This window comes from Mauremys mutica, chromosome 11, assembly GCF_020497125.1.
Source record: "Mauremys mutica isolate MM-2020 ecotype Southern chromosome 11, ASM2049712v1, whole genome shotgun sequence".
NCBI lineage: Eukaryota > Metazoa > Chordata > Testudines > Geoemydidae > Mauremys > Mauremys mutica.
Window position 1 is genome coordinate 26,214,699 of NC_059082.1, and position 13,675 is coordinate 26,228,373.

Sequence of the window (13,675 nt, forward strand, 5' to 3'; positions counted from 1 at the left end):
AAATATAATATATGCAAGTATATGCACACTGTATATATTCAAACAGCCACACACTGCATATGTATTTATATACTGTACATTCACAATATCCACATCCATACACACAAGCACTCACTCTGCATACATGCACTATGCTTCCATACTATATGCATACAAATACTTATGCACTATGAACAATCGTTGTACACACATTTGATATAAATCTAATATATCATGAGTCCATGAGTGGGGCTTCTAGATGCTACTGCAATATAAATAATAACTAACAGACAAAACATGTGCATGCTACACACTTGCATGCATCTGGCAGCACAGTAAGTAGATGCAATATTTATGCACATACTAACACTTTAAATATACACGTGCAATGGGCACAATAATGCACTAATCAGTTATTAAGCACACACTAACAATGTAGTCACACAAACCTGTCATACATGCAGCATACACACTATACAACTGTTGCATACTGGAACACACCCATAATTGGATTACATGCCAGACACATGCATGCAGAGATGGACATACTCATCACCCTGACACAATACATGTGACACGCTGCTAGGCACACACCTGTGCGCACACAAATACCCTGTGCATAGATGCTGTGCATACACAGGAGGTGCACGCACTACAGGTCTGTCTCATCTTATGCTAGGGTTACGTTCCGCAGCCAGCGTGTAAAGCGAAAATCGTGTATAGTCATAATTACATTGAGTGTAATGGCGGGCGGAATCGCCTGCACTACAGAAACAGTATTTAAATTGTTGTTCTCTTTTTTTGTTTTGTTTTTCTTGTTTTTGCAGACCATGTAAAGCTGAAATTGCGCATGTTAATGCGCCTAAGATGTGACAGATTTGTAATACTCTTGCAGTGCACAGGTGCACACCCACCCACAAATATACAGTGCACACACCTACTGACCCATGCACACCCACAAATACCCAGTGTGCACACCTGCTGTGCGTGCACCAACAAATACCTAGTGCACACCCTTGCTGTGCAAACACCAAATACCCAATGTGCACGCCTGCCGTGCATGCACACACCCACAACACCCAGTATGCACACCTGCTGTACATGCACACATCCACAAATGCCCTGTGCACACACCTACTGTGCACGCACACCCCCACATATACTCAGTGCACACCCACAAATACCCGTGCACACACTTCCTGGACATCCACCCACAAATACCCAGTGCACACACCCACCCACAAATGCCTACTGCACACACTGTAGAGCTGCACATACACCCCCAACTGCTCCGAGCGCGCACACACACCCATGCCCCGTGGCACCTGTGCACACACCTGCTGTACACACCACTGCCCGCGCGCGCGCGCGCACACACACACCCCTACGCTAACCCGCCGGGCACACTCCGGCCGGCCGGCCGCCCCGCTGCAGTGCCGGCTGGGCCGAGCGATAAAACGCTGGTTGCCTGACGAGTCCGGGGAGCACCGTGCTCGTCAGGCTGGCGCGGCGGCCCCTCCCCGGGGCGTTGGCTGGAGCCGCACCTGCGGAGCGGGGCAGCTCGGCCGCGGGTCAGTGTGCGGGGAAGGCGGCCGAGGAAGATGCTGCGCTACAGCTCCGCGCTCACCGTCACCGCCACCGTCCCCCGGCCGCCCGCCGGCGAGAGCGGCCCCGGCAAGAAGCGGGTGAGTCCCCCGGGAGCGGGCTCCGGCCGCCGTCAGCCCGCTGCGGCCCCTCAGCCTGCCCAGCCCGGCCGCGGGGGGCGCTGGGAGCCCCCGGGCTGCTTCCCGCGCGGTGCTGCTGAGCCCGAGCCCGGCCTCGGGCGGGACCGCAGAGAGTCCTGCGGGAAGGCTCAGCGCGCCGCTGGCTCCGGCCGGGGCTGCCCCCCGCCTGGCGGGGCTGGGATTCCGGGCTGAGGTGGGTGGGTGGGTCCCTAAACTCGCCTTTGCTTAGGGAACTTTCTGCTGTTTCACCCTCATCGCGCCTCAGTCGGCTGCCCAAAGCCTGACCCGCCAGTGGCAACCGTGAGCCCTAGGGTGTGGGGTCCGGTTATCGGCGCCGGCTCTGGGGAGTGGAGAGACTGCAGGCGTCCTGCTCTCTGGAGAGCGCCACAGAAATCCCCCACTCTTCTCCTTCCCCGTTCGCGACAGGAGTTTTTACAATGTAGGGCAAAAGGCTAGTTCCCCATTTCTACTCCGTGCAGCCAGCAGGCTTAGACAAAGACTACAGAAGAGAGCAGGTGACAGAAAGAAGTGTGAGTTTAATGCACATCATTTAATAAGGGTTGTTTTTAAAGGGCTGAATATATATTTGCCCCGCCGCGTTTGCCCTCTAGCTATACACGTGTACAGGAAGATGTAGTTTACTAACGATTTCACTTTTGACTAGAGGACAAATGTGCCAAAATATATTTTATCGCATGGCAAAGACTAGAGCTGTAAAAGAAAGTGTATTGCTCTCAAGAGAAACACCCCACTGTGCCCCAGATCCTCAAAGGTATTGAGGACTATAACTCCCTTTGAGGATCTGGACCTGTGCTTTTCTTTTTTATTTTACGTTTTTTCAAAATTAATGTTTCTACTTTTAGTAGGGTGACCAGATGTCCTGATTTTATAGGGACAGTCCCGATATTCAGGGTTTTTTCTTATATGGGCACCTATTACCCTCAACCCTTTGTCCTGATTTTTCCCACCTGCTATCTGATCGCCCTACTACTTTAGAGAGCGAACATACTTTACAGCAAGATCAAGGTTGACAATGCACAATTTCCAAGAACAGTTCAAAGAAAACATTGCAGGATACTGCAAAATAATGTTGGTGTCTGTGGTTTTTTAAATCTTCACTAATTAGAGCACAAACTTCCCCTCTGTGTTTTGGCAGACTTCTCTCCCCACCCCCTCCCCGTGTCCCATCAGTGCTTCATCTTTGTTTCTGTTCCAGTCTAATTATCTACTGAAAACAGGGTCAAATTTTGTGGGCTCTACAATGAGGTTTTCTTTTACTAGTCATAATATTGTGGCTCCAGTTTTTCCAGGAGGGGAGGTGTGCCGTTCTGTGTGTGTGGTTGTTTGTAAACATCCAGCTGGATTTAAAGAATCAAGGACTTTCACATTCAGATGACAACAGATTAAGGATGAATGCCTTAGATGCTGTAGCTAGTGGGTGTTGCTTTAAACCCATGAGCCTTTTAAATAGAACAATATTTAAATATGTTGGAATCTTTCACAATCAAGATAAGATCAGTAATGATGATGTATGAATCTGCTTGGCAACTCTTCTAAATGTTGTTAAAATTCTGGCAGATATAGTGACAAGAATGTCCCCACACCCACCTTACTTTAAATAGCATTTTCAGTAGTATAACAACATATGCTGTTATCATGCGAGGACACACATTCTTTACCTGCTGTAGTGGCAATAAATCAACAAGGATCAGGGATGAGCTTATCATTGCAAACCAGTGTTATTGTGTGACTGTAATGTTTTTAGAGAGACAAAGTGGGCGAGGTAATGGGAATGTCTACACTACAGACCTTACAGTGGCACAGCTATATTGCTGCAGCTGCGCTGCTGTAAGGTCTCCTATGTAGCCGCTCTATGCCAATTGGAGAGACCTCTCCCGCTGGCATAATTAAACCACCCTCAACGAGTGGCGGTAGCTATATTGGCGGTAAACGCTCTCCCATTGACAAAGCACTGTCCTCCCTGGGCTTTTGATGGTGAAACTTATGTCGGTCGGGGGGTGTTTTTTCACATCCATGGTCAATAAACGTTTTGCTGACAAAAGTGCTAGTGTAGGCAAAGCCGGTATCTTTTAATGGACCAACTGCTGTTGATGAGAGAGACAAGCTTTTGAGCTTACAGAGAGCTCTTCTTCAAGTCTGTAATGTTTCTGGAATACATAATAGTTCTCTGTTCATCTAACAGCAACACCCACCTGTTCATCAGAGAAAACAAAACCAGTGAGGAATGTTATCATGACACCTGTTGCATACAGTAACCAGTGAAACTGGTGAAGTTGTTGCAAAGTCACCTGTGTTCGTATGCTAGGAGACAGTTAACTCTCTGAATTCACTCTTCATCACAAATATAAGGAGTACACAAACTTAGACTCATGGTGGGTGAGAAGCAAAGTTGTTAAAACTGAAAATTAGAAAGCTTTGGAAACTGCAATTATTATTATAGTAATAATAAGGAAATAAGATATTTTAATGGAGAGTTACATAGTATAATGTGGCTGTATTTCCTAATTCTTTAGAATAAAGTGATTCCCATCCTCACTATTCATAATAAGTTTCATGTTTGATATCTTTCTTCTAAACAGGTTAATACTGAGAGTATATTTTAGAATGCAAGTTTTTTTTTTTTAACTTAATCTACTCTAACACACATTCCAGGACAAAGTAAACATATGTAGTTCTGGTAGTTTGTAAGAACACAGTACCTTTTTCTAATGGGAACAACAGAATTAATTTGCAAGTAAAACTCTCTTTAGAGTAGTGCCTTTCTCTTTTGTAGCGAAATGTTAGCTCCCAAGCAAGGGAATGAAAACACTTAGAATAACAAATTAAGTAAAATTACACCCAAGACAAGATGTCATAGTCCCATCTACCTGCGATCACAGGAAAAGTTCCATTAATCATATTTTAGAGATGAATGTAAGATGGCTATAATTAGACTTTTTTCCATGAATTGTCTGTCAATTGTCCCTTATCACCAGATTAATCTTTTTGCACTGACTGAAATTAGAGACTTGTTTCTTGCCTTGTCTTCAGAAGTTTAGAATAACTTCCGACCATATGCAGAGTGAGTGGTTCTTAAACTTCAACCATTAAATAAAGATTTAAAAAAAAAATAGGCTATGGAGGCAAGCAGCAGGCAATTACTGGACAAAATTCCAGTCCCCAAACCACTTGAGTGCCAGAAGCAATTGTATCTTTACTGACATAACCAAAAACCTCTCTGGCTTTTCGATCCCACACCCTCTTAAAGTCAGTGGGAATTTTTCCATTTTCAGTAGTTGGGTCAATATTGAGCATCTTATTCCAGTGGAAGCAGTATGGAGATCTTAGGATAGAACAGCTTATCAGTAGACAAATATTAATTATTTTGCTAAAAAAAATCATTTTGGTCATTCAAACCGTATTGCTGGCATTCTGGTTCCACATATTTCTCTAGAATTTTGCTTTAAAAAAATAAAAATAAAGTCTGCAGAACATTTGTCAAAATAATCGTTCAGGGTTTGCATCTGTTACTCTTAGGCCTGGTCTACACTATGATTTTAGGTCGAATTTAGCAGCGTTACCTTGATTTAACCCTGCACCTGTCTATACAACGAAGTCCTTTTCTTCGACTTAAAGGGCTCTTTAAATTGATTTCTTTACTCAACCTCCGAGGAGATTAGCGCTGAAATCGGCCTTGGGTGAAATTTGGGGTAGTGTGGACGCAATTCGATGGTATTGGCCTCCAGGAACTATCCCAGAGTGCTCCATTGTGACCGCTCTGGACAGTGCTCTCAACTCAGATGCACTGGCCAGTTAGACAGGAAAAGTCCCGCGAACTTTTGAATTTCATATCCTGTTTGGCCAACGTGGCGAGCTGATCAGCACAGGTGACCATGGAGTCCCAAAATCGCAAAAGAGCTCACCGACTGGGAGATACGGGATCTGATTGCTGTATGGGGAGACAAATCTGTGCTAGCTGAACTCCGTTCCAGTAAAGGAAATGCCAAAACATTTGAAAAAATCTCCAAGGGCATGAAGGACAGCGGTTATAACAGGGACTCGCAGCAGTGCCTCATGAAAATTAAGGAGCTCAGGCAAGCCTACCAAAAAACCAGAGAGGCAAATGGCTGCTCCGGGTCACAGCCCCAAACATACCGCTTCTATGATGAGCTGCATGCCATTCTAGGGGGTGCAGCCACCACTACCCCAACCTTGTGCTTTGACTCCGTCAGTGGAGTAGAACGCAACACGGAAGCAGGTTTTGGGGACGAGGAAGATAGCTCACAGCAAGAAAGCAGATAAACCAGTTTCCCCAACAGCCAGGATCTGTTTCTCATTGTGGACCTGGAGCCAGCACCCCCCGAACCCACCCAAGGCGGGCTCCCGGACCCTGAAGGCGAAGGGACCTCTGGTGAGTGTAGCTTTGTAAATATTATACATGGTTTAAAAGCAAGCGTGTTTAATGATTAATTTGCCCTGGCATTCATGGCCAGTACAGCTACTGGAAAAGTCTGTTAACATGTCTGGGGATGGAGCGGAAATCCTCCATGGACATCGCCATAAAGCTCTCCTGGATGTACTCCCAAAGCCTTTGCAAAAGGTTTCTGGGGAGGGCAGCCTTATTCCGTTCTCCATGGTGAGACACTTTACCATGCCAGACCAGTAGCATGTAGTCGGGAATCATTACACTGCAATGCTTTGTTCTGCATGGTCCTGGTGTTTGCTGGCATTCAAACAACATCTGTTCTTTATGTGTAATCCTCAGGAGAGTGATATCATTCATGGCCACCTGGTTGAAATAGAGTGGTTTTATTAAGCGGATATTCAGAGGTGCCCGTTCCTGCTGGGCTGTTTGCCTGCGGCTGAACAGAAAATTTCCCCGCTGTTAGCTAAGTGGTGGCGGGAGGGGAGAGAATTGTGTGTGGAGGTGGGGGTTAGTTGGGTTTGTGCTGCACGTTAACCCGGAAACCGCAGCCCCTCCTTTTAAATTGCCAACCCATTTTAAATGGCCAACCCAATGGCTGCTTGGTATGAGAATGAGGGCGCTGCTGTTTGAAACCATTCCCACATGTTATGAAGGTTAAAGAAGCCAAAAGGCTGTGGCTTACCATGGCTGCCTGCAAGCCAAATTCTGTTGCCTGGCCCTGCGTGAGTGATCTCTCACACCAAACCAGCAGGGCCTCAATAAGAGGCAAAATGCGACTTTGTAACGAAAGCACACGTGCTATGTAATGTTAACAGCAAGGTTTGCTGTGAAAGAGTGTACCCGTTGTTCTAAAAATGTGTCTTTTTAACTACCACTTTCCTTTTTTTTATCTCCATCAGCTGCATATGTTTCTCCTTCGCAGAGGCTAGCAAAGATTAGAAGGCAAAAAAAACGCACTCGGATGAAATGTTCTCTGAGCTCATGCTGTCCTCCCACACTGACAGAGCACAGCAGAATGTGTGGAGGCAGACAATGTCAGAGTGCAGGAAAGCACAATATGAACACGGGGAGAGGTGGCGGGCTGAAGAGAGTAAGTGACGGGCTGAAGATGATCAGTGGCATCAGTTTGCTGACAGAAGGCAGGAGTCAATGCTCAGGCTGCTGGAGGATCAAACTCATACGCTCCAGCATATGGTTGAGCTGCAGGAAAGGCAGCAGGAGCACAGACTGCTGCTACAGCCCCTGTGTAACCAACCGCCCTCCTTCCCAAGTTCCATAGCCTCCTCACCCAGACGCCCAAGAACGCAGTGGGGAGGCCTCTGACCACCCACCCACTCCACCCCAGAGGATTGCCCAAGCAACAGAAAGCTGGCATTCAATAAGTTTTAATGTTTTAAAGTGCAGTGTGGCCTTGTCCTTCCCTCCTCTTCCACCCCTCCCAGGCTACCTTGGCAGTTATCCCCCTATTTGTGTGATGAATTAATAAAGAATGCATGAATGTGAAGCAACATTGACTTTATTGCCTCTGCAAGCGGTGATCAAAGGGGGAGGGGAGAGTGGTTAGCTTACAGGGAAGTAGAGTGAACCAAGAGGATGGGGGGGCTCATCAAGGAGAAACAAACAGAACTTTCACACCATAGCCTGGCCAGTCATGAAACTGGTTTTCAAAGCTTCTGTGATGCAGGCATTCATTGGGATCTCAGTGGAATTCCAATGGGTGGCGGAAACTGCGGGAACTGTGGGATAGATACCCACAGTGCAGCGCTCCAGAGGTTGAAGCTAGCCTCGGTACTGTGGACGCAGTCCACCAACTTAATGCACTTAAAGAATTTTCTGTGGGGACACACACAATCGACTGTATAAAAATGATTTCTGAAAAAACAACTTCTATAAATTCGACCTAATTTCATAGTGTAGGATGTACTCTTACTTGTGTAAAGCAGACCCCTGCTTATTCAGAGAGTGTGCTGCTCGATGTGAATAAGGATTGTGGAAGTGGGGCCCTATATTTTTTTAATATACTCTAAAATTTTAAACTAACCTTCAGTGTTTTCTTTTTAAGTTCTATATTGCAAACAACTATCATTGGTGATAACCTACTACTTCTTAGAAGCTGATAAGCATGTCTCCAATTGTTAACTTCCATTCCATTTGGCAAACTAATGTTAAGAGCTGGAGTGAACCAGTCTTTGCTTCCCTGTGTGTGCATCAGTCTCACAGATGACATTCAGAGTAGCTCTGGGAATATTGCTCATGGGTTGGTGGTTATCACAGATTAAACAGTGGGCACATAGTATTGGTCAAATTGGGATTACTTTAATCATTGAGTAGTTTGTTAAAACTGTGGTCACTGCAAATTATAAAGTTTACAAGTTATGGATTTTTTAGATTGTTTCTGATTCTTTATAAAACCAAAGTTACACCCCTACATCTACCAGGAGTTCAGTAATAGCATGATATGGTCAATTTCATTCTAACTTGTTGTTGATGACATGGAGGTAGATGGGTGAGTGCTTCCAGTCCTTAACTTGGCTGCACAGAGTATGTCTGTGCTACAAGTTCTACAGCAACACAGTACTTGTTATAGCAACTGAAAGGGTCTTTCCACATAACTCCAGTGTTTCTGTCCATTTCTTCTTCAGCTCAGTCATATTTCTCCCCCCTTCACCCAGCACTTAGGTCAGTCTCTCCCTAGTCTTTATCTGAGGTACCCCCATCCTTTTCTGGGGAATTTCTGCAACCATCCCCACAGCTGAAGAGTGCTGGGGTTGATTCCCTCTGGAGCCCATCACAGTTGTTCCTTCTTTTGGCCAATAAATTTGCGAACAAATGATGCAAAGCACTACCTCTCCAAGAGGCAACATCAGCTGAGAATCTGGCTGCATGTGTATGTAGCTTGTGTGAAAAAATCTTTCAATTACATTTTCTATTAAAATTGAATGGGAGAGTTGGTTCAATGCTTTGTGGCATCAGAGATTCCGGGATCCCAAGTGAGATTATATGAGTATATGCCTAATCTGTTTTATGGCGCCATGTAGCAACTTCTTTCATGTACTCCTTGAGACAAACCCTCAGGCTGGTGTTCCTCCAAAAGGCTAGTGACTGGTTCTGTTTGAAAATGTGTGCTTGTTTTCTATGGCATTTGCAGAGATGTTGGGATTGGTGCATGGGTTCTGATTTAATTGGGGATGTATGGTGATTGTGAAAGTCTGAGTACAGTCCTGTTTGGTAAACAAATTCCATTTCTGCGGGGTGATGACGTGTGGTTTCTTCATCTATGTCTCCTAAAGGATCTGTAGAATTTGATGGAGGATCCCAGTCTTGTCAACTGACGAACTCTACAACATTCTGGCCTTTAGTATTCTGTGAGCATTACAAGCTGAAATATGAAATAGTAAAGTTTGTTTCACTTTGGTGCTTGCAGTACTCATGGCAGAAATACTGATGAAAATTTGATCTCCTGGAGTGTGTGTGCATATGCGTACTTCTATGAGGCTGAGGGGTTAGGGAAGTGAAAGGCAGAGAAAAGAAGGGCTCCTAGGTGTTATGGTAATATAAATACAGTAATGTTTTGGGGGGGATAATAGAGAATGTAGTATGAAAAGGGTGCTACTCTGAATTTTTTTTTAAACTTTAAAGAAAAAGGAAAGAGGAGAAAGAGAAAAATATAAATACCAAAGTGGAATGGTCTCAGCCAACCAGTCAAAGAGCTGGGGATGCTGTACATTTGCTAATCATAATTTATTACTCTACCCAGTTAGTGCAGGAAACTGAATCTGATTGCGGGTCTGCATAATTATTGTTTGGGTGCAGTAACCAAATAGCATTTGACTCCCATTACCTGTACTCTGGCAGACAGTCACTGTTCACTAGTCAGTATACGGGGACTTGTACAATTTCAGTATGACTACTGACAAATAACTGTACTGTGAATATTTAAATCAACTGCTATAATCTCTCTATGCTCACTGGCTCCTGTGTTGAATGCCAAACTCATTTGCCTGCTTCAAAGATGGTGTATGCTTCTGTTTCTCCTTCTCTTGTCAGTGAACAAGAAAAATACCTAAAATCAAAGAAATACAGGTTGTCAAATCACTGAAAGGGAGATTGCATTCAATGCTGTCTGGTCCAGTTCTGCTCCCACTGAAATCAGTGGGAGCAAGATTTGGCCTCCTTTCTTTCATCACCTTCCCTTGCAATCCCCTAAATTCCCTTGTCTTCTCTTGCTGTCCTACGGGTCAGGAAGGTGCTTGTCTCCACAAGAACAATCATAAATGTTTGTCTTTGTTTGCTTATATTGGAAGACTGCCAGCCTCTCCCTTCTGGTTCATGCTTGTAAACAAATATGTATTAGGGAGAAGAGCCTTGCTAAATTGATGGGTGGAAAGAACAGTGGAACGTGAAAATTAAAGGGATGGGGGGGAAAAAGGGGTGAAAAGAGGTGTATAATGGGCTTCCTGATAATCATATTTTGTGCCAATAAACTCCAAAGTCAAGGAGTTTAGTAGCATATGGTACGGTTATGAACTTATAAACAGGAAGTGCCTTAAAATTCTCTGTAATGGCCGAAAGGAAGAATCTGTAACTGTCATTAGAAGAGAATTCCAGATACCACCTAATCAATGTCAAAAGCCAGTGTACGTGGACACAGTCACGGTTGTATTCATCATTAAAAATAAATCACATTGTTTGTTATAATTCCTTTGGAAACTGGAAATTAAAATGTTTCCTTACCAAATGTAACTTCCTCCATCACATGCACGTTGGCTTCTTTTTGTAGGTTTGATTATTGAATGCTGATTAATGGCATTGAGCTCTTTTTGTATTTAGATCCATTTGCAAAATTTATATATTTTTTTTAAAGATCTAAATCAGTGATACTCAGACTGAGGCTCACTTGCGAGCTACAAGTGGCTCTTTAATGTGTCTCCTGCAGCTCTTTGCAGCACATGATATTAAAACACTGTGATTTAATTATTAACCAATCAGGATGTTTTTACTATGTTGTTAATCAGCTGTAGTTGATAAAATAATAATACATGGTCAGTCATTTGGCTGAGAGTAAAAACTAAATATTTCCCGTCATACTGTTGAAATACAAATATAAAGCATTATAGTAAATGAAACAATGAATTCACGCTATGGTGTCTCTTCTGGGTAATGTTGATCGCTAATTTGGCTCCTGAACCACTGAGGTCTGGGTATCACTGATCTAAATGGATCTAAAGGGCCTTGAAAGTGAAGACAAGTAGCTTGTGTTCAAAGTGACAGAGCAAGGGGAGTTAATGGAGAGATGCAAAGAGGGATGAAATGGTCAAAGCAACAGGCTGGGGAAATGATCTGTGCAGCAGCAATTTCAGTGGATATGAGTGAAACAGGATTGCATTTGTCAACACTAGAGAAAAGGATGTTGCAGTAATTGAGGCATGAGGGCCGGGAGGAACATTTTAGCTGTGTGGATGGATAGGAAAGGCCGGATCTTAGACTTGTTATGCACAAAGAATTGTGAAGAATTAGACATAGAGGTCAGAGTCCAAGATGATACCCACATTATGGGCCTGAGTGACAGGTAGGACTGTAGTGGTGTCCATAGTGTCTGAGAAAGAGGGGTAGGATTTTTGGGGGGGAAATTTAAGAACTCTCTCTTAGCCATGTTGAGCTTGAACTGACAGCTAGACAGTCACAAGGAGATGTCAGAGAGAGTCTGGGTTTTAGTTTGGACAGAGTGTGTTTTGTATTTCAACAGTTGGTATCTATTGCTTAGGAATCATTATTGCTTTTTATTGTAGCACCTAAAGGCTCTAGCCAAGACTGGGGCCCTGTCATGCTAGGCACTGAACAAACTTGTAGTAAAAGACAGCCCCTGCCTCAAAGAGCTTACAATCTAAACAGACAACAAAGGGAAACAGTGTGAGGGGGAAACAGTATTATTAACACCATTTCACCAAAGAGGAAGTGTCTTTTCCAAGGTCATGTAGGAAGAGGGACCTTGATTACACTTTTTTTATGAAAGAGTTTATGATCTTTTAGCCATGTTCATAATTTACCAATGTGATTAATCTCATTGAATTCAGTGGAACTAAACTCATGAGTGTTTCCAGGATCAAGCTATTGGTATGTCCTCGACATAAAAACAGGGTCTGTTCTAGAAAGCATTTTGTGTTCTCAGATACTGAATCTCCCATTTTAAAGATCAAAGATGTGCCAAATTGCAATCAAAGCAGAGAAACTGAAGAAAACTATTTTCAGTGTTAGTGTATTTCAATTCTCAATGTCATTTGGGTGAACATAGCAAAACCCCATTTCAGTCAACAGCATGTTATTATTTCAGGTATGTAATGTTCTCCTTGAATTAGTTCTTGCCAGCTAAAAAACCCAGCCATTAGAAAGTAACTTTTTCCATTGTTTGTGGCATGGATGAAAACTCGAAAGCTAGCACATCTTATTTAATAGAGGAATCTATTAGAATGACCTTTGCATTCTTAAAACTGAAAGAAGACCTTTGTTTCCTTTCTAGATGAATGTCTGTAGATTACGCCTAACAGTGCCACCTGATGAAGGCTCATTTTCTGAACAAGGAGCAAATAAACTGGAAAGAACAAAAAAAGTAAGTGCATTGAGTGTAGGCTGGCGTTTACCAGCATGCACTTGGTAACAATCAGAATGTGTTTGTTTCATCCCTTCCACAGAAATTGCGATTAACATTGATGGGAATTTCAACATCTTTGCAAATTTAAGAAAAGAAAATTGACATTTCACATAAAAGTTATACTGTGCTCAAAACTGAGGTATGAGTGAGCTCTGAAGTTGGTGGCAGCAAAATTGTGCCTGGAGGTATGAGAGTTAGAACAGCTTTGCAGCACATAGGCTCTAGGTGATGGGCAGCTGAGGTACTTACAAATATTAAATAATAAAATCTTGAAACAGAGGTCCAAATCAAGACCAGGGCCCCATTGTATTAGGCACCATACTAGTGCATGCAAAGACCAGGTCCTTGTCTCGAAGAGTTTAGCATCTTAGGGTTTGATCCTGCAAGTCTTAAACCTATGAATGGTCCCCACTGGTTTCAGTGGGACTACTTGTGTGTAAACTTATGCACGTACTTAAGTTTTTGAAGATTGGGGCCTTAAAAATGTGTGTTTGAACTGGCCTTCCTATGACTTTTTTTGAAGAAGGGGGGAAAAAAAAAGCGAAGTGTAAGTTGTTAACTATATTACACAGAGGAGATAGACTAATACTGATGGGGAAAATACAAAAGAAGGAAGGAAATCAAGGTTCTTCTGGAAAGAAAATGGTATGAGAGCAGTGCAGTGTCCAATTCTGTTCCTACAGAAGCAGTGGCAAAACTTCGTGAGTTTGGTGCAAGACCAATCTGTAAGGGCCAGATTTTTACAGTTATTTAGGCACCTAAACACCTTTTAAAAAGTACTTGGTGCCAGATTTTTAGTGCCATAAATATGTTTATCCTGTTTTAAACCAGGATTAAAAAGGAAAGCTTTTATTATTTGACCACATGAACACTTTAATAAACCAAACTGAAACAAGA

The 13,675-nt window shown here is 43.4% G+C and overlaps 1 protein-coding gene across 1 annotated transcript in view; it reads left to right on the forward strand.

Annotated features, from left to right (window-relative positions):
• The first annotated feature begins 1,391 nt into the window (after nt 1-1,391).
• LOC123344054 (myocardial zonula adherens protein-like) overlaps nt 1,392-13,675 on the forward strand; it is an 88,589-nt gene continuing 76,305 nt past the window's right edge. The window contains exons 1-2 of the mRNA XM_044979793.1: nt 1,392-1,664; nt 12,647-12,736. Of these exons, the coding sequence (XP_044835728.1) occupies nt 1,581-1,664; nt 12,647-12,736 (174 nt within the window). The 5' untranslated portion in view covers nt 1,392-1,580. The remainder of the gene's footprint in view (nt 1,665-12,646; nt 12,737-13,675) is intronic.